Raw genomic sequence first — 21,652 nt, 5'->3', positions numbered from 1 at the left:
GTACATACTATATGTAATCTTAGATTTTCATACAGCATAATTGCTAAATGGCAATTGGTTGGAAATAAAGTAAGTTTTGTTACTTCTTGCCTCGACAGCAGCAATGCTCTAAACAACGAAACATTAATTGAATACCATCAGGGATATGATAAGCCGTTGAAAAAAACCCACTGTAAGTATGAGCACAAAGCGTGACCTTTGCGAGCGAAAAGCATGAGAGTTTGTGAGCGTGAAAGCTTACAACCTTGAGAGCGTGAAAGCTTCAGAGTACAAAGCCTGCTTACATTCACCCTACTCTGCTACTCTGTTCCATATCTTTTTATCTTCATGTTCTCATGAATTCGTTCATCTAAAAAATTAATACAAAAAACATGATTAAAACCCCCAAATTCAGGGTGGGGGTTTCAAAGAAAAAAAAAAAAAACTTGATTTCTTGTAAAAATGGAGAAATCACATCCCTGGACTATGGAACTAAAACATGTACCCGATAGTGTTTATATGTAATTCCTGTATGGAAAATTGAAACAGACAGTTTATAAATCTCTGCAAACAAAAAATATCATCAGTTTATACAACGCTGTTTTTTATAAAGATTTATGGATGTGGTTTCTTATTTCTTACCTCCACAGGAACCTGATCATTGAATAGCCACTCAGACATTCCATTGTGTAGCTTGCACATACATGCACTTACTGAAGAGTGACATACATGCAACGTTCTGGAAATCTGGCTCATAAAATCCCCTTGCAGGATCGTCTAACAAAAAAACTTGTCATTCGACAGAAAGAGGTTCTAGGTACAAAAATGCCCATGGTTGTATCCCTCATGTACGTCAGTTTGTAAACAAATTCATCGCCACAAATATGTAAGAAACTTAGTAGCAGTTCAATATTGCATATTACTGGGGTGGTACCACACCTGGTGTGCGTCATACATATTCTTACTTAAAAGGCACTGGACACCTTTGGTAATTGTCAAATACCAGTCATTCTCACTTGGTGTATCTCAACATATGCATAAAATAACAAACCTGTGGAAATTTGAATTCAATTGGTATTCAAAGAAAAAACACCCTTGTCGCACAAGTTGTGTGCTTTCAGATGCTTGAATTTGAGACCTCAGCTGAGGTGTTGGATTCAATTCAAACATTTTAGTGAGAAATTTATTCTTTCTCAAAACACTACTTTACTTCAGAGCGGAGAGAGCCGTGTCTCACAATGTTTTATTACTGTCAACAGCTCTCCATTGCTCGTCACCAAATAAGTTGTAATGCTGATAATTACTTTAAGTAATTACCAATAGTGCCCAGTGCCTTCAATTTTTTTTAAATGATGTTTGGGGTGAGTGAACATGTTTGTACTACAGTAATGGTTTGACATAAACTGTTGTGTGCCTGGAAGGACATAACAAAAGTTCTACGGGAGTAGGGGCCTATAAAGCAATTAATGTGCAAAATTGTGTTTCAAGATGACTGTTTATTACCAGAAGGATAATTTATCATAAATGAAGCATGGGAAAGGGAAAGCGTGTCTTTGGAGAAAGTTCTAGTGCCACATAAAGCCCTGCATCCTTCTTTCAGGCAAACAGCACAAGGTAGTACTGCCAGTAACCATCTTTTATTTTCAGATTATCAGAATCTTGAGCTACATTACCAGCTGTTACCTTTGCCCATTCCGCTCCTTCCCATACCCCCTCTACCACCTCTGAAGGACCCTATGAATCCTGAGGGATTAACCCTCATTCATGGCTCGCCCCTACCCCTCATTCCTGGCTCACCCATACCCCTCATTCCTGGCTCGCCTCTACCCCTCATTCCTGGCTCGCCCCTACCCCTCATTCCTGGCTCGCCCCTACCCCTCATTCCTGGCTCGCCCCTACCCCTCATTCCTGGCTCGCCCCTACCCCTCATTCCTGGCTCGCCCCTACCCCTCATTCCTGGCTCGCCCCTACCCCTCATTCCTGGCTCGCCCCTACCCCTCATTCCTGGCTCGCCCCTACCCCTCATTCCTGGCTCACCTCTACCCCTCATTCCTGGCTCGCCCCTACCCCTCATTCCTGGCTCGCCCCTACCCCTCATGCCTGGCCTGCCTCTACCCCTCATTTCTGGCTCACCCCTACCACTCAATTGTGTTTCAAAACGACTGTTTATTACCGGAAGAATAAATGTTGCATGGGAAATGGAAAACATGTCTTTGGAGAAAGTTCCAGCAAATAAAGCCCTGCATCCTTCTTCCAGGCAAACAGCAAAGGTAGTACTGCCAGTAACCATCTTATTTCAATTATCAGAATCTTGAGCTACATTACCAGCTGTTACCTCTGCCCATTCCACCCCTTCCCATACCCCCTCTACCACCTCTGAAGGACCCTCTGAATCCTGAGGGATTACCCCTCATTCCTGGCTCACCCCTACCCCTCATTCCTGGCTCACCTCTACCCCTCATTCCTGGCTCCCCCCTACCCCTCATTCCTGGCTCACCCCTACCCCTCAGTACTGGCTCGCCCCTACCCCTCATTCCTGGCTCGCCTCTACCCCTCATGCCTGGCTCGCCTCTACCCCTCATTCCTGGCTCACCCCTACCCCTCATTCCTGGCTCTCCCCTACCCCTCATTCCTGGCTCGCCTCTACCCCTCATACCTGCACTCCCTCTACCCCTCATATCTGATCCCCTACCCCTTCTGTCTCCTGGCCCACCTCGCCACATGTTGCCCCTTCCACGTCCACGTGGTCCAAAGGCATCTGGTTGGCCAAATTGACCAAACTGTTCTTGTTCAAGATCATCCCCTGGTCCTTCATTCCAAGTTCTTTTATTTTGGGGCAATTCATTACTATTTTGTTGGTGTCCCCATGATGGGTCATGCTCACCACCAAAAGACCCCCTTTCATCATGGTCACCAATCACTGTTGGTGGCTGGTTATTCTCTTCAACACCTGGATGTGGTAGCAATCCTTTGGAATGAAACTCTTGATCAAATCGGCCTCCACCCCGTAGATCTTTATCGCGTGATCCAAACGGGCCAGATTCTTGGTTTTGGTCAAATCCCCCAAAAGGATCTCTTTGATGTCCTTCTTGTTGGTTCTGTTGTCGCCATGCCTGTCCTCCTGGAGTACCTCCACTACTGAAACGAAAATCTTCATCTAACAATTCATCCCTTCTTGGACCTGTGTCTTGATCTTGTCTGTCTTCAAATGCTGCATCTTTGGATTCCTCCATTCTATGTTGTCTCATATCCAAGTCCTGATGGGGACCATCGCGTGGTGTAGTCCTATTCTCCCAAATACCCTGTTGACTTTCCTTGTGCTCAAATCTTCCCTCAAATCTGTTTGGTGGCGGCGGTTCATGAAATCTGTGTCTCATATCCACATCTGTGAAGCCTTGACGAAGGTCAACGTCACCACGTTTATCTTCATCTCTGGTTTCACCAAATACTTGCCCCGGAAAAATTTCTGGTGGAGGTGGGGGCGGGGATACGTTTACAAAGTCGTGAACAGGTTTATCTGGAGTTTGATTGTAATCAGGTGCTGGCATATTCATCATGTCAATATCTGGTGGCTGAGAAGCACCCGGTGGAGGACCATTCAACCTCATATCCATGAGTGAAGGAATGGCTGGCTTACCCTGGGAAGGAGCAGAAGGTCTCAATCCTGGTGGAGTGTCAACTATCATACCTTTATGGGTTGTCATGAGGGGGGGTCCTGGCGGCAGATCTGACATTAAACCTGGGATTGGTGGCTGTCCGCCATTCTCTGAGGCATTCTTCATGGCATTGACCACCGCCTGATGAGCTTGTGCTACGGCCAGGCCTGATGTTTTGACCATCACAGCCATCTTCTCAGCTGTGGTGAGATAAACAACACAACAAAAGGTGAACCAAATGCAAACTGACAAAAATTAACTTCAATGAAACTAGAACAGTGAAGCTAATGGGAGACTTGTGAACGCTAGGTGGCAGCAGACTTACCAGGTAAGTTTCCATTGTTCCTGTAGTTCTAAGCGTACGCACATAACTGAGAACAATGGATTTTACCTGGTAAATCTGCTGCTACTAAGCGTCCCAAACGTCCCCTACTGGTGAGCTGCGGACAGCCTTATAGAGGATCAATGATTAATACAAAAACCAATAATTTAATCAACAACGTTGATGGGAGTCAGGGTAGTAAAAAGCCTGGCATCTGAGTACATGGTTTGAAATGGGAATGGCAGAGGGGCCAATGATGGGTGAGTGCATGGTTTGAAATGGGAATGGCAGAGGGGCCAATGATGGGTGAGTGCATGGTTTGAAATGGGAATGGCAGAGGGGCCAATGATGGGTGAGTGCCGACTAGAAAGAGGAACAATTAAATTAGATACCTATACTAGTATCTTAAAATGCATCAGACTCAATATGAACATATCTATATAAATGGAAACATTTCTGAACTAAAATGTTAAATATCTGTATCAAGTCAGAAATAAGTTTTTCTTGCACCATATCTTGATCAACTGTTTCATGCCTGTTGTTGAAGAAATCTAAGATTGTTGTGGTCATCTCTCAGCTACATGTCGACTATTATTTTAGCCTCAGTTTTAGTATGTAAAACGTATTAACCAGTCATGGTATTTTACCATAACGTACCATAACCCGATCTTAACTGGTGAATTCGTTTTTACATGCAAAATAATTTTCGTCTCATTGACAGACTGAGCAAAAATTATTTGGTGACATTGTTTTACTCATTTCTCAAAAAACTACTGCCCCTCAGCAAGTAATATTTTAAGGAAAGCTTTCTGCTATTATTATCTTCAAACTATGGACACTGTTTTTTTAATTAAAAAACTACCCAAATCCTTTAATTGCACAAACTCAACTTGGCATTACCTTCCTTTTCTTCCTCCTTGACTTGTTTAGCACTATCCTTTACATCTTGAGCTTCAGCTTGTTGTGGGGCTATACCAGGTGCCTTTGTCATGTCCCATTGTCGTTGAAAATCGGCTGGAATGGGTTTGGCATAAGGGACTTTGCGTTGCGGCTGAGGCTTCAGTTTGGCTAACTCTTCCACAGAAGATTCTAAGCCAGGAATAGAGGTGTCCAATCCCATACTTTCATCTAGAATGGATACAGTGAAATATCATCAACTCAGGGCTGAACAAAATGAACTCTGCGCGCAAAGAGAATGAATCCCAGTTGTTAATACTTATATTCAGTTTTAAAGGCAGTGGACACTATTGGTAATTACTTAAAATAATTATTAGCATAAAACCTTACTTGGTAAAGAGTAATGGGGAGCTGTTGATAGTATAAAACATTGTGAGAAACGGCTCCCTCTGAAGTGATGTAGTTTTTGAGAAAGAAGTAATTTTCCGCAAATTTGATTTTGAGACCTCAGATTTAGAATTTTAGGTCTCGAAATCAAGCATCTGAAAGCGAACAACTTTGTGTGACAAGGTGTTTTTCTTCCATTATTATCTCGCAACTTCGACGAGCAATTTAGCTCAAATTTTCACAAGTTTGTTATTTCATTCATATGTTGAGATACACCAAGTGAGAAGACTTGTCTTTGACAATTACAAATAGTGTCCAGTGTGTTTAAAAGCCCTACTCTGCGATCTGGTGCATTATTATATGGTTATACCTTCATTTCTTTTAGAATTTGATCTTTGAAAAAACAAATTGGGGGAGGGGGGGAGAAAAAAAATAAACAAACAAACAAACAAACAGAATTCCAGTTTGAGCGGAGGAATCACATCACTGTAGACTATTGTTCTGTTTTATATAAAGATGAGTTTTTGAAGCTGAATGCTAAATGTACAATAACAGAAATGGCTGTCGTCTGTTAACAAACGTTTCTTTAGTTTTAGCCGTATTGACAATGACATCTGTCGAAGGGGCAAAACCTTTGCCTGGTGGGCATAAAATTCTTTGAAGGAATAAAGTTTTACCAAGTTGTTTTTCATCTGTTTTTTTAAGGTGATCCGGTAGTCCATGTTCCAGGCCCATTCCAGGGATGACGGACAAAGCCGAGGTATCATCATCTGCAACAAAAGGGACTTAATTAATGACAGTTCAAGAAGTGTGCCATTGGTGAATTCTAATAACTGTGTCTTTGTGTTATAAGTCAAGGCTTGATTGCAGCAAGTAAACCTTGCCACAGTCAATTAAAATAGCTAATGTTGCTATGATGTCATTAAAGGGACACATTGCATTGGATCGGTAAGTTGGTTCATGAAAAGCGTTTGAAACCATTTGTCATAAAAAGCATATGGTTAGAAAGATGTTTTAAAAGTAAAATATAATGCTCCACACAAACATGCCTCGAAATTGCATGGTTTTCTTTATAAGTTGTGAACTAACATGGTCGACCATTTTATGGTGTCAAAAACTGGACTCCACAAAAAGGCCCGCCTTGTTCGTTCATGACCTATAAGGAAAACCATGCAATTTCGAGGCATATTTGTGTGGATCGTTATATTCTACTTTTAAACTATCTAACCATATGCATTTTATAACAAACGGTTTCAAACGCTTTTCGAAGATGTGTTCCTTTAGCCTTTGACTGCCATGAAATTCAAATGTAGAACACGTCAAGGAACACGTCAGATGGAGGACTTTTAATGCAGGGAACGATTTCATCCACATAAAATTCATATCGTAACTAAGCAGTGGAAATTACAACCATTCTAAGTTTGAGATTATGTTCTACATTTGAATTCCATGGCAGTCAACGGTTACACGGCGGTTAACGGTTGTATGGCTTCTGACTTGAAGTGATATGTGTCTAGGAAGTAATTAAGCAATTATGATGGTTGATTTCCTAGCTCCTGACCAACGGTCTTTATTCTTTCATACCACTTAATAGAAGGTAAGCTAACACAGTGGTGTACAATATACATGGGCAGGATAAAGTAGTCCCATATCACAACATGACTGGCACCCCAAAACCAGGCAGGCAACTGCCCGTTGAAAAAAAAAAGAGGACAATTTTCAAAGGCACAACGCTAGTGCGGAGCGAGGCAGCCGAATGATACCCACAATGGTACCCTAGAAAATGTTGAGGTTTATTATGCTCTTAGGTGCATTTTTAGCATGTACTAGGCTTATTTTACATGATTGTAGTTGTATACTGTTAATGCCAGGCATATATTAGGCTAAAAAAAAAATCCGAAAAAAAAGAAGTTTTTTTATCTTTTTTTTTTCTCCTTGTTTTTTGTTTTTTTTTTTTCACGTAAAAAAAACCCCCAAAAAACCATGGAATTCCGTGGAAACGCTGAAGAGTTGCATGCCTGCAAAACAAAGATATTGACAAAATAGGGACACTGCCAACATAGGGCTAGATAGCTCAGTTGGTAGAGCGCCGGCACATTAATCCGGAGGTCGTTGGTTCGAATCCCACTCTAATCAATTCTTTGTTCAACCTCCCAAAACATATGAACTCCGTCCCCAGATCTCAGTTTACATTTTAGTCTTATATTGTTGATGTTTATTTTGTTTCGATAGTAGTCTGCAATTAAAATATGTTCTCTAAGTGTAATAATGTTACTTACCAAACTCCAACATTTCCTCAGATGTACCAATTGGTAGCATGTTCAAGTTATATCGATCCCTCATGCGATCACCAGGCCGATTCCTAGTCCAGAATTTGCTGAACATAAATTTATACAAAATACAACATAAACATTTTGCATCTTGGAATTTCAAGTCAGTTTTGCACCTTTTTCAGTTTGAACATTTGTCAGCTATCGTCAAAAGTAAACAAAACTTTGAATATCACTGTTTGTAAAATCGATTGTAAATCTTTAGATGTTTTCACCGAGTAGCTCTTGGTTAACAGCTTGTTACTAAATTGAAACTTTCCGTAAACTTTTGAGACCAGCAATAAGTTGATAGCAGAACGATTGTAATGTAAAGCATTTGGCAACTAGCAAAATAAATAAAGCAAGTACATGGTAGTCTAGTTGGTAAGACACTGCTCTAGAATTGCAATGTTCTAGGGTTCAAATCCCACCCGAGTAATATGCCTGTCATATTTTTTTCACAGGGCTCGGGAAAGTACCGAGTATGCAGTGCTAACACACATCGGTGTATGGGTAAAAATACAAAATGAATATTCAACAATGTTGATTTGTAAGCGTGTTACTTACGTAGTATGATCATTAGAAGCAGAGGCTAGGATGTGACCCAAAGGATGCCAAGCAAGACTCCATACAATACTATCATGAGCTGTCTCAACACTAGCAACCTCCTTCTCATTCCTGTAATCAATCAAGTCAAAGGTCATATTAGTCTATAAATTGGGCCCCTGTCTTCACCTGTACACCTGCTACTCAGATCCAGTGATCTCATTGGATACAATGGTATCAGTGGATAAACGTGCAGTGACATGAGCTTTCCATAGATTCCCACACAGTACACTCCTATCACGTCAACCATGTGAAATGAATGAGGTCAAAGGTGCATGTACACGCCAGCTGGAGGCCGGTCTTCGGCATCATTCATGAACTTCGAAGTGTGACGTCAGATGTTCAAGCTAATATGCTTTTGGAGATTACAGCACCACTAATATTACTTCATGGCTGCTATGGATTTCAGGAGAGGTACCCAACACAGCTATGAAAATGATGCAAGCACATGGAATGTTTCAAAACATACAAACCATTTAAATATACTTTGTTTTAAAAATAGGAAGACCTTCTATGCAATCTTTTTGCAACTTCATTCCACAAAGAGCAAGTCCAGGTGCACACATTTAGTCAACTTTTGATTGACCACTGACTGGCAAGAAACATGCACAGTGACATACTGGCTCAACCTCTGGTACTTAATTGAACACTTCCTTCGCTGTCTGCCATTTCGCAATAGTGTCACTGGTGTTTTATTTGATGAGATATCACCTATTTAACATCACAATTATGGAGGGCAACTTCATGGTGAGGGCTACACTGACTGTTGACCCAAATTAACTGTCACCAAGAGCATACTGCCACCTACTCCTGGGGCTGAAACAGGTTACCTCCTTCACAGTCCATAAGGATCAAGGCATGGGTATCATCCAATAGGGAGCCTGGCTGGTAGAGCAGAATGTACTACCTTCCCAACTTTTTAGGAAGCATTTATGGTTAAGTGTCTTGCTCAAGGCACAAGTGTCATGACGGGGAATCAAACCCACACTCTGCTACTGAAAACACCAGGGCTTGGGTCCAGTTAACTCGACCAATCCCCCATTACATGCAACAACAACCCGTGCTCACTCACAGGACATATTTGTTTTTAGCAAATTTGAGTTCACACCATGGTTAACTAAAGTTTTGGAAAGCGCATTATAAATACCTTTTATTATTATTATTAATCAAAGCTTGTATTGACAGTAGTTTATGGTTCAAGTGAAGTTACACAGTCACTACTTACCCAACTTGCCAGAAAAGAAGGGAACCGTCTGAACCCCCACTAGCAAACATGCTTTCGTGGATTGGGTGCCAAGCAATTGCTGGGAGAAAAAGAAGAAAACAAAATTATAAACCAAAGGTAACCAGTAGTCAACATAATTCATAACCAAAACATTATAAAGACAAACAAAGTTAAAGTTGTGTTGAGGGTAAATATGGAACACCACTTCCCCCCCCAAAAAAAAAAAAACTTGGTGTAGGATGTGATTCAGTAAACACACAATTAATTTTATTTGGCTTAAAACACCATGAACACCCTAGTGGATCTTTGTCAATTGATCGGGAGATTGTAGGTCACACAAATAATCAAAGTTACCTCATAGACAGTGAATTTTGGTTTAATCCACCACGCATTTTCATCCCATCCAAATACACATGTATTTCTCACTTCCATGTAGTTATAAAGATAATTTGGGAGGCTAATTATCCGTACTCGCAGCTTAGAGCTGAAATGCGAAGGACACAGCTACAACGTGTTTGAGAAGCAGGCATGCAAGAGCGCCTTTGGCTGCCAGCCAAATCAACCCATTATGACCATGGAGCACAGCCAGAGATCAAAAGTGAATGATTTTGAGGAAAACTGGATGGTCTGGAAAACCCCCGTGGAACAGCAGAGAGCCAATGCACAATTCAACTCACGTATGGCCCTGGCCGGGTATTGAACCAGACTCACCTTGTTGAGGGGTTAGCGCTACAAGCCAACCATGCCCAATATGTTAGTTTGTAACACATGGCAAGACTCCGACAGTCAGAGTCATCGAATCTAGATTAAAATGTCCTTGTTGAATAAAATTAGTAACAAACCTGTGGCCTCTTTCTTATGACCCCTGAATGTGTACAGCTCTTTCATTGTTCTGATATCAAATAGTTTGCAGACATGATCCCTAGATGCAGTCAGAAGCCAACTTCCATTCTGGTTGAACTTGACTGCCATAACAGTGCTTTTGTGGGCATGTAAGGTGGCCAAAGGGTTGTTAGAGCGTGGATCCCACAGCTTGACTGGTTGCTGGCTGTCTTTGCTACCAGATACAATCAGTCCCTTCTGTGGATGCCAGTCAATACATTTGACTTCTGCACCATGACCTGTCAAAGATAAAAATGAACAATAAGTGAAACAAAACAAACTTACTCTGTGTCTGACTGAAAAGTAAATGACAATTATCTGGACAAGAAACAATACTTGTTTTGAACAGCTAAATGTTGATTTATATCAAAGATCTAAGGGACACATTGCCTTGGGCAGGCAAGTTGGTCTAAGAAAAGCATTTGAAATGGTTTGTTATAAAATGTGTATGGTTAGAAAGACGTTTTAAAAGTAGAATATAATGATCCAAACAAATTCGCTCGAAATTACATGGTTTTCCTAATACGAACTAACACAGCACACCATTATGTGGAGTAAAAAGTTTTATGGAAAACCTGTAATCTCAAGGCATAATTGGTACTCCACAAAATGGCTGACTGTGTTAGTTCGCAAAGTAAAAGGAAAACCATGCAAATTCGAGCCATATTTGTGTGGATCATTTTACTCTACTTTAAAAAAAGAAAATTCTATTCATATGCATTTTATAATAAACTGTTTGCATGATCCAAGGCAACGCGTCCCTTCAACTTGAAGTGCATCAGAACGTTAACTTAAAGCCACAATATGTAGAACATTTCAGCAATAAACTCTCATCATGTGCACTTGACTACGTGTACATGTACAACAGACATGGCTATGTAGGGTGGGTAAGCTCTGCCACTAGAGGGCAGCAGACCTACCAGGTAAGGGTGCACAACTCCTATAGCAAACAATGGTAAACGGTAAAAATTCAAAAATACTCAACAAATATTTAGAAGTCTCTCAGCCTCTTGAAATTTAAATCAGATACATTGTCATACAACTAAACTTCAGATTTCTTCTCAAAAATACTCAACAAATATTTAGAAGTCTCTCAGCCTCTTGAAATTTAAATCAGATACATTGTCATACAACTAAACTTCAGATTTCTTCTCAAAAATACTCAACAAATATTTAGAAGTCTCTCAGCCTCTTGAAATTTAAATCAGATACATTGTCATACAACTAAACTTCAGATTTCTTCTCAATTTTTGGAAGGTCAGCATTGTGGAATTTTTGCTAACTACCCTAGAAGAAACACTCCCAAAAACTCATGCACACCGCTTGTTATCCTTGGGGAACTCGTGTCCAGTATGTCCGGTTCCAGAACAGTTTGGTTTATGCTGGCATTGTGTTATGAAAAACAAAATACAGTTTGGCTAAATCTAAATACAAAATCAAAAACCCGCAAAACACAAGGTATTTGCTGTCAGTGACCGTCACTTATGCTTCTCCTATTCTTAAGTTGTTGACGTTACCCGGTGAAGAGCGCCCTCTCTTGGTGATTGGCAGATAGTCTAAAGTTTCCCATTGTAAAATGACAATGGAGTTCCTACAGCTACTGCAATACTGATATTTTTCACAGGACTCAGGAAAGTATTGAGTATTGAGCCATTTCACCTGACGTCATAATCTTTGATGCGCCATACTGGTGGGCAATGTAACTGTGCATTATTCAGTGAAGTGCGCAATTTAGGCAACGCAGCATTTACACGTAAACCTTTTGACCACCAGTCGCCGCGTGTGACGTGCGCACAAGGGGTCGATACAGTGTTAACACACATCTGTGTAAATCTGTTATGTTGAAACTTGTGGTTACGGTTAGGATTAACAACTGCATTGTACTGTTAGCAGATACATTTTTTCTTCAGTTGAATTTTTTGGCAGAATAGTTGACACATTTATGTCTTTATTTGATTAACTCTTGAATTACTGAAATAAAACTTTTAAATTGTGTGAACAACACAAGAGGGTTTGACTTACCTCTGAGTACACGTTCCTCATGACATCGCATAAAATCAAAAATACGTACGGTGCCATCATCAGCACATGTTGTAAACTTAGTATCCGTTGGTGAGAAGCTGTGAAATGGTAATAAGGCAACAAAATAACAAATTAATGAGGTGCCTTCCAGTGATATATTTAAAGCGGACAACTTACTTTATTAATTTATTTCCTCTTTGACTGTCTTTTCAAGATTTAAATGCACTGAAACCGCTACCAGATACAATGTTTTTCAAAGACAAATTGTTATAACTTTCATCATTTTGAGTCACAGGAAATTGACAGAGACAGCTCAGGCTTGGGCAATGTTTATGTTATGCATACATGTTGATTATATAAGTTATCACACAAGCGCGAGTGGAATACGGAAAAATATAGCGCTTCTATATGGGACGCAGACGCGCTATATTTTCCGTATTTCCACAAGCGCGCATTTGAAAACGTTTGGTATTTATCTTCAAGCAAACTTGGCGCGTGACCATAGAACACACAACACGCAGGTAGTGATATTAGCCGTGCAATATAGGTTTTTATCACCACTCCATTCTGCGAATCTGATTGGAGGATTAGCACGTACTTGAAGATAAAATATTATATTGAATTCGGGTTGAACAAAGAAAACCTTACTCGACTGGGATTTGAACCAAAGCGTTGGCAGGTTAATCAGGAGGTTGTTCTTAAACAAAATTACCAAGTCAGTTATCATTAAACATTAATAAATACACGAACCTTAAAGGCACTGGAAACTAATTGTAATTACTCAAAATAATTGTTAGCATAAAAACTCACTTGGTAACGAGCAATGGAGAGCTGTTGATAGTATAAAACATTGTTAGAAACGGCTCCCTCTCCAGTGATGTAGTTTTCGAGAAAGAAGTAATTTTCCACGAATTTGATTTCGAGACCTCAAGTTTAAAATTTGAGGGTCTCAAATCAAGCATCTGAAAGCACACAAGTTCGCGTGACAAGTGTGTTTTTTTCTTTCATAGTTATCTCGCAACTCTGACGACCAATCGAGCTCAATTTTCACAGGTGTGTTATTTTATGCATGTTGAGATACACCAAGTGAGAAGACTGGTCTTTGACAATTACCAATAGTGTCCAGTGTCTTTAAACAACATTACCAAGTCAGTTATTATTAAATATTCATAAACACATTAACCTCAAAGGCAGTTTGTTATTTTGTGCGTATGTTGAGACACACCCAGTGAGAAGACTGGTGTATGACAATTACCAAATGTGTCCAGTGCCTTTAAACTAGCAATGTATGTATTTTCCATGACATCTTACCTTACACCACGGATTGGTTGGTCTTTATGAGCCTGATACATCTTGACATTATTCATATTGGACTGCCAGTATTTGACGTAACCAAGGTGATCAGCAGTCATAAGCCAGAGGTCGTTATGACTCCATGTCATAGCTCGGACAGGGTAATCATGAGCCTGTCAATTTCAATCAATAATAGAGCGCAATTCATTAACCAAGAATTACATGTTCACGTGAGCTACACATGAAATATGTAAACAAAGTGACACAAAATTTGGAAGCCATAACTCTCAATTCATTAAGTTAACCCAGAATTACATGTTCATGTAGGCTACAGTTGAAAAATATATATACAAGGAAACACAAAATATAAAGGTTAAGGAACATTTGAACACACTTCGGACTGGTGTAGTAACAATGTTCATTCTATGTACATGAGTGCAGACTACAGAATGTACCATTCAACAATGCTTCTCAAAAGGTTAATCTACATGTATGCTTTATACAATTCTATCCCTTAGCATTCGTAGATCAAGAAGTTTAATGTGATTAACAGTGACACAAAAACATTTACAGGAGTTATAGTAATCAATTTTTATACAGCGCTTTATCACACCCCGAAGGGCGTACAAAGCGCTTCTGACCTTATTACCCCTGGTCACTGGGCCATACATTTCACTCCTCAAACCAACTCAGCACCCTGGGAAATAACAGCTGCGAGTTACCGCGCTCCAAGCTAATCATTCACATAACGATCTCTGCCCTCACAGGTACCCATTTTACCCCTGGGTGGATAGAAGCTTATGGTTAAGTGTCACAGCCGGGATTCGAACCCACGTCTCGATGACTAAACCACCAAAACTTGAGTCCGATGCTCCTATCTGCTCGACCACAACAGGAATACAAACAAACAGAAATGGGCTTACCTGTAAGATTGTTTCAAAGTTAAATGTTAGACCATTCCAAAGTGTGAACTCTCCACTCGACGCTCCTGTTACAAGTCTCCGGCCCTCAGGTGTCCACTTCAAGATACAAAGCATTATAATAGATATTTAAAAATAAATCAGTGTTGGGCATCTATGTTTAATTTTCTAACCATTTGCATATTACTATAAACAGGAACAGTATTAGCGAGTGAAAGCAGAATAAATACCCTATCCGTGTCTACTAATACAGAGTTCCCCAGGACAAACGATCACTGGCTAGGTCACAAAGCCGGAGGATACACACAGGGAAGCTAATCGAACGACCTAGTGACTAGATGCGTTCGATTAGCTTCCCTTTGTCAACCCCGCGGTGCTCATTCGGGTGAGCCCCTGACAAGAGCTAATTGAACGATCACTCACTGCTCTCGTGGTGACGTCATGCACCTCAGGCCAACCCCAAGCAACCCGTTCCACAAGCAGGGCACTTGGGGCTGACCAGGGTGATCCCCTGGAAAGACGTCAAAGCTATTCGAATGTACCGGGAGCAGACCGAGGTCAAACCAGGGATGCTAATCAAACGCACCCAATATGTAAACAAACTCATGAGAACTACAGGAAGTTGGGAGTGCTTTTCACAGTATGTCACAAAGGTGACCAAGTCATCCTTGTAATTGATCTCAAAATCTTGATGACACCAAAACAGATATGCAGACCAGGTCCTCCCCAAATTACAAAAATTACTCATTTTTCACTTCAAAAACTCTTCCAAGAATAACCAAACTCAACTCATTTTATCTATTTTTTGAACATAAGAAACTCCAGAGCAACCGGGTAGCAAACAACAAAACATACATGGGAGCTTGAGCTTGACGATGTCACCTGTCATACAGCTAAGAGAAAAAGGGGACTCTAGCGTGGCATGTATGTCATAGGGCAGAGGAAGATATTATGCGGGTCTGTGTGAAGACGCAGTATTCACTCTATGGCTGAGTATACATGTAGTGATGTAGACTTTGTGCTATTGTGCGGGTCTGTGTGAAGACGCAGTATTCACTCTATGGCTGAGTATACATGTAGTGATGTAGACTTTGTGCTATTGTGCGGGTCTGTGTGAAGACGCAGTATTCACTCTATGGCTGAGTATACATGTAGTGATGTAGACTTTGTGTGTGTGTGTATTTTAGCCTTTGTTTGATGCTAACACAAGATTTTAATTTTTTGTTTTTACTGCATTGGTTAAAAATATTCAAATATGCAAATCACCCCAAAGTCAAATCAGCTTTCGCACCGTTGGCGGCGCACTATACTTCGCCGTCATTCATATTCTTGTAGAAGACGCGTAAACAGCTTTCCTTTCCTTCGTCTTCTACTTACAGGTAAAGATTTTCTATTTTCATATATTATGCTTATAACTTTATTTCATTTATTTATATAACATGTGACTAGAGCAAATGTATAATAGAGTTACCTTGTACATATTACTGTGATTTATCGTTAGTTTGTAGATAATTATTGTTTGCGAGATGTTTTCCTGTATATTGAGATATGCAAGAAAAGCAACCAAATTCAGTTTAATCTCGTACTCTCGTTGTAATTAATGTTTAAGTAAATATACAACCCAAGCGTGATAATTTTAACGTCTGTCCATTTTGTTTATTTGGACTTACGATGTCTCTATCGTCGACTTAGTCACATAATTCAAGATGGCGGCCGCCAGCAAGCTTTTGGCGGGAACCGTGCGCCATCTTGTTTTATTTGTTTTCTGCCTTAAGCAATACCTTTACCTTTTAATTTAATTGATTTGTTTATTAAATCTAAATATATCCTAAATATGCATTAGCCTTTATTAATTAAAAAGTGATTCATATTCTTGTAGAAGACGCGTAAACAGCTTTCCTTTCCTTCGTCTTCTACTTACAGAATAAACATCGAGATAATAAGAACAACAACACAGCCGTGTCCTCTATCCTTTATTTGTCCTATTAAATACCGTGGGCTACAAATATAAATGTACATGTTTTTTAATAAACAATTTTTGAAATGAATTACAAGTAAGTGTTATAGGGATTAAAGGCAGTGGACACTATTGGTAATTACTCAAAATAATTATGGGCATAAAACCTTTCTTGGTGACAAGTAATGGGGAGAGGTTGGTGGTATAAAACATTGTGAGAAACAGCTCCCTCTGAAGTGCCATAGTTTTGGAGAAAGAAGTAATTTTCCACGAATTTGATTTCCAGACCTCAGGTTTAGAACTTGAGGTCTCGAAATCAACCATCTAAACGCACACAACTTCGTGTGACAAGGGTGTTTTCTTCTTTCATTATTATCTCGCAACTTTGATGACCGATTGAGCTCAAATTTTCACAGGTTTGTTACTGGTTGAGATACATGTACACCAACTGTGAAGGCTAGTCTTTGACAATTCCCAATAGTGTCCACTGACTTTAAAGGATTTGGGTTCTTTTTAACACAAAACATAAATACCACAGATTTTCATTAAACTCACACAGTTTGAAGATAATGATAGTAGAAAGCTTACGTTGAAATAGTAAGTTGCTGAGGTGCTGTAGTTTTTGAGAAATGAGTAAAACAATGTTACGAAAATTCGTTTTACATACTCACAGAGCCAAACATTGTTTGTGTGACTTGTTTTACTAATTTCTCAAAAACTACAGCAACTCAGCAAGTTTTATTTTATGTAAATGTAAATCTGTGGAAATTTTGTTTTGTGTCCTACAAAAAGTACCTAGACCCTAAAACTAAATGATATGAACTTACAGCACAGCAGAAGATAGGGCATCGGATCTTGTTGGTTGATGTCCTGACAAACCTCGTTGTAACAGCATTTATTGGATTGTTCAAATAAGTCTCTGGTAGTGATAGCTGTAGATTCAAATGAAAAAAACACTTAAATTTGAGCACAAGATCTACTTAAAAACAGTTAAGACAAAGACATTTATCATCAGTGTTGTAAGTGGGCGGTGCTGGGCAGGTGCCCAGGACTCACAATTTGTGCACAGCACTCTAAGCAAAATACATTGTGCCACCCAGCAAAGATTTCAAAATATTGAAGCCTACAGCTGGAAACTTGTCAGCAATATGAAAACCACAGACAAGTTATTGTTACAGTTTGTGGGTTTGTTATTACAAAAATATAGTGACAAATGGAAAAAAAGGCACATTTTATTTCTTTTTGTTGAAACACTTACTAAAGTACCAAACGGATAGTGCTTTTGTAAGCGTTTAACTGTCAAAGGCTTGATTGAGGTAGCCCTTAGTGATTGTGGAAGTTGTTTTATGGTCTCCTAGTGCTTGGTCTACTTAGAGTCGTGGCCGAGCGACGTTACGAGGGAGCCCTTTCTCACAATGTTTTATACCATCAACAGCTCCCCATTACTCGTTACCAAGTAAGGTTTAATGCTGATAATTATTTTGAATAATTACCAATAGTGTACACACTGCCTTTAAGCCGGCCTCAGGTCGACTATGATTTTCTTGCATCGGCAACGCGCAGACAAAATATGCTTAGGTCACAACAACTGAGAAATCGTGCGCCTGCGATTGGTTACTCTTGCGACTGTTAATTTTTTCGAGCGGCGGCTGTTTCAGATTGTCTTAAAATCATCGCAGTTACGCTCAGGTCGTAAATAATCACCGACTGAAAAGTTCCCGATGGTCTTAGCTCAGGCGCAGTGTGATCCTGAAAAGTCAGTCGCCGACTTTTTTGGTTGACGCAAGGTCAACTTAAATGCCGGCTTTACTCAAGACCAATGGTTTCATCAAGACAACTTTATTAACCTGCTTTGGGAAAGCGTTTTGATCTTACCTCATGCGTATAAGTTGGATCAGGCTGTATCCAGCGGATGTCTCTACTATCCCTCTGCCAGATCCGAGACTGAAAAGACATGTAGGCTGGATTAAAAACACATGACAAAATATTCTAAAAACAAATATCCTGATTTTTTTTTTCTTTTCTTCTATTTACTGTTCATGGCAAAGGCCTTTGCCATAATAAATAATCGGCTATACACCGCCAAACTAAAAAGGAGGACTCCTCATCTAGGCATACATTACTTCCAGACTTGTCATGTAAAGTGCTCTTCTGTTTAAAGCAAGACACAGATAAAAAGGCTCCAGCCCATCCAGAACCAGGCAGCCTGATCATGCAGATAAGTACTGTACAGAAAGCATTCAAGTATACATTGTAACACCCGTTTCGGCAAATATTTAGCTTTTCAGTCCCGGCTTTTTTTCCCAACTGAATATGCACATCAAGCACTTGTAAAACTGACTGGATCATGAATTGATGAATGGTGACTTAGTATGGACTCTTCTCTCCTAATCCCACCATTGTTCGGAGTTTGAACTTAACATCCTGCTTGCTAAATCGTGACTTCAGTTTCGGTTTTGCTAGTATTGCTAGCGATAGCGTCAATTTAGCGCTTCTATCGATGGTCTTACAACCAATAAGTAACAACTTTCAGACTGTTAAAGGTATTTCCTTTGTTTTAAATATTCTCGTTACAAAATGATTGAAAACAATGACCGTGATGGGCTAAAACTGTGTTCTCGCTACTACTGTGCTCGTATAGTCCGCATTTTAGTACATTGAAACACGCACAGCGAAGTTCAGAACCAGCAAAAAACATGAACAGTAATATGCAAGTTCGTAATAACAGTATACATGAACAAATATCATGTTTGTTTCACCTGACCAATGGTTTGGTTCAAATGTTAATTTTTGGTTAAGGTCAGTGATTTGTCATGTTATCCTGTTCGGGATTTTGTTTTTCATAATTGTCCCTTTCTAGAAAACCACAATTTTCCAAGAAACTTGTCACACATAAAAATAATCAAAACAAAAGTTATCAAAGAAATTCAAGGTACATACATGTTGTACACATTTTAAATAATGCAAATTCACCTCAAGCAATTTGATGACGGATGAGTTGTAGTCAACAGTTTTTCTAGTGATGCTCTTCCGCATACGTTTTCCATCAAAATTGGTAGCATTGTTTGGACCTTGGTCACCTTGCATGCGATTGTAATAGTGGTGGTGCTTGTAAAACTGGTTCTTCTCTCGGTAGGGCAGTCTTGGGCGATGGAAGAATCCTTGACCAGTTGGTGGCGAGGCCACAGCTGTGCTCCCACCTCCTTCCATCTTCAGTCAAACTGCAACACTGTAAAGTAGGAAAATTGTCAAGAAATTATTTGTCTGTACAAAACCGGTCATAGTGTGAACAAAGTGGTCCTTTTTTCAGATTCAGAAACCATTTCTAATTTTATTGCTTTGAGAAATCGCCCCCAGGAATGGTTTACCTGCTCGATCGGTTGAACGCACGAAACCATTTCTGCACGATCGGTCGATCCCGCAAACCCATTCCTGCACGATCGGTAGATCGCGCAAATTTTTTCCTGCACGATCGGTTGATCGCGCAGAACTTTTCCTGCACTATCGGTCGATCGCGCAAACCCATTCCTGCACGATCGGTAGATCGCGCAATAGATCGCGCAAAGCCTTTCGGGAAAAAATAACGGGAAAAAATGCGCGATATCAATCGCGCAAAGATGTTCATTGCGCGATCGACCGATTGTTGCGCGATCGACCGATTGTTGCGCGATCGACCGATTGTTGCGCGATCGAACAATTGTTGCGCGATCGACCGATTGCTGCGCAACCAATTGATCTTAATTGATCGTTCAATAGCGCAGGGCGATCGACCGATCGCTCAGATTGACCGATCGCGCCCAGCACCATTATGACGGTCCTACTAAAAGCCGACAACTCGCCGACAACGCCGACAACAAGTCCAGAGCGCCGACAACTCGCCGCCAACAAGTTTTAATTACCTCAAAAATGGCCAATAAACCATATATGTATTAGAACTATATGTGTTCTGTAATATAAACATAAAGTTAATGGAAAAACTTCACAAAAAGTGTGAATTTTTAACCAGAAAAAAACTTCACTTGCACGAAAAGCGGTCGGACGCCATCTTGGCTTAAAAACCGTGTTTGGACCAGACCATTATGATACGGGTAGATTTAGCACTTGTCAACAACAGAGGGCGGGCTTCATGTGAAGACCTTCACTGCAGTGTGCACAGTGCATGACGCCCGCCCTCTATTGCTAAGTCTGACTCACCCGCATCATAATGGACTGGTCCGAACACGATTTTAAGCCAAGATGGCGTCCGACCGTTTTCCGTGAACGTTCAGTTTTTTTTCTGGTTAAAAATTCACACTTTTCGTGAAGTTTTTCCATTAAATTTATGTTTATATTACAGAACACATATAGTTCTAAAACATCTATGGTATATTGGCAATTTTCGAGGTAATTAAAACTTGTTGGCGGCGAGTTGTCGGCGCTCTGGACTTGTTGTCGGCGTTGTCGGCGAGTTGTCGGCTTTTAGTAGGACCCCCATTATGATCATACAGAAACTTTTCCCTTTCAAATTTTTTTTGTGGCAAGTTTGCAATTCGTGCATACATATATAAGCCTAAGGATGGCCCGGCAGTGTACCACCAGACCCTCACTGGCTGGGTTGCTGATTGATACTCCTAGTCCTAGAACTATTTCGGTTTCGTCCGGCTATCATCTCCCGTTACGGGAGACGATAGCCGGACGAAACCGAAATAGTTCTAGTAGAAGTAGGGTGCTGAATACCCGAGACACTTACTGCTTACTTTTGTGACTGTTTCCACAGTCAATAGACAATAATTAAATTAATGGTAATTCATTCAATTCAAATTCAATGCCAGTTTACCATCATTAAGACGTCACATGACATTAGCATTACAAACAAAAGTAAAAAAAACGCCGACAGCTTTTAAAATAATAAATATAGTACAAAAATTACAACTTTTTCTTAGAAATTCAACAAAGATTATCTGAACTTGTATACTTACAATGAAGCCTTGTTATACCGAGTTTATGCTTCGAGTGAAAAGAACAATACAGCTGGTCAATTGGGGAAACATTTACCAAGTTCTGAAATTTTACACCACGGTAAAATACGCCGCCATCATAAGTCTCAAACCTAGCTTTCTATAGCTATTATTCATGTATTTATTTGTAAGATGAGCACCATACTATTTACAACCTCGTTCTCACGCCCAAGTGGTGCAATGTACGATCTCGCCACGCC

General features: G+C 40.1%; 2 protein-coding genes and 1 non-coding gene across 3 annotated transcripts; 2 read left to right on the top strand and 1 right to left on the bottom strand.

Annotated features, from left to right (window-relative positions):
* The first annotated feature begins 1,715 nt into the window (after nt 1-1,715).
* On the top strand, nt 1,716-2,294 carry LOC117302540 (vegetative cell wall protein gp1-like). The gene has a single exon (XM_033786514.1). It carries the CDS (start codon nt 1,716-1,718, stop codon nt 2,292-2,294), a length of 579 nt encoding a protein of 192 aa, XP_033642405.1.
* On the bottom strand, nt 2,071-21,538 carry LOC117302701 (pre-mRNA 3' end processing protein WDR33-like). The gene is made up of 15 exons (XM_033786698.1): nt 21,414-21,538; nt 19,429-19,684; nt 18,331-18,399; nt 17,283-17,387; nt 14,502-14,597; nt 13,597-13,751; nt 12,286-12,383; nt 10,224-10,502; nt 9,382-9,460; nt 8,118-8,228; nt 7,521-7,618; nt 5,919-6,011; nt 4,858-5,085; nt 2,672-3,835; nt 2,071-2,467 (listed from the first exon to the last, which is right to left on the bottom strand). Exons 2-15 carry the CDS (start codon nt 19,663-19,665, stop codon nt 2,301-2,303), a joined length of 2,979 nt encoding a protein of 992 aa, XP_033642589.1. The 5' UTR covers nt 19,666-19,684; nt 21,414-21,538; the 3' UTR covers nt 2,071-2,300.
* Nucleotides 7,305-7,377, top strand: Trnan-auu. Its single transcript has one exon. It is a non-coding gene; the product is annotated as a tRNA-Asn (tRNA).
* Nucleotides 21,539-21,652: the final 114 nt, after the last annotated feature.

This window comes from Asterias rubens, chromosome 18 (assembly GCF_902459465.1).
Source record: "Asterias rubens chromosome 18, eAstRub1.3, whole genome shotgun sequence".
In the NCBI taxonomy this organism is placed as follows: domain Eukaryota; kingdom Metazoa; phylum Echinodermata; class Asteroidea; order Forcipulatida; family Asteriidae; genus Asterias; species Asterias rubens.
This window is presented reverse-complemented; position numbering and strand designations above follow the sequence as displayed.

Coding starts and splice junctions, on each gene's coding strand:
- LOC117302540 (XM_033786514.1), top strand. CDS start 1,716: ATGAATCCTGAGGGATTAACCCTCATTCATGGCTCGCCCCTACCCCTC.
- LOC117302701 (XM_033786698.1), bottom strand. CDS start 19,665: ATGGAAGGAGGTGGGAGCACAGCTGTGGCCTCGCCACCAACTGGTCAA. Junction 12,384..13,596: donor CAACCAATCCGTGGTGTAAG/GTAAGATGTCAT, acceptor ACCATTTCACAG/CTTCTCACCAACGGATACTA. Junction 8,229..9,381: donor CTTCTTTTCTGGCAAGTTGG/GTAAGTAGTGAC, acceptor GATTGATTACAG/GAATGAGAAGGAGGTTGCTA.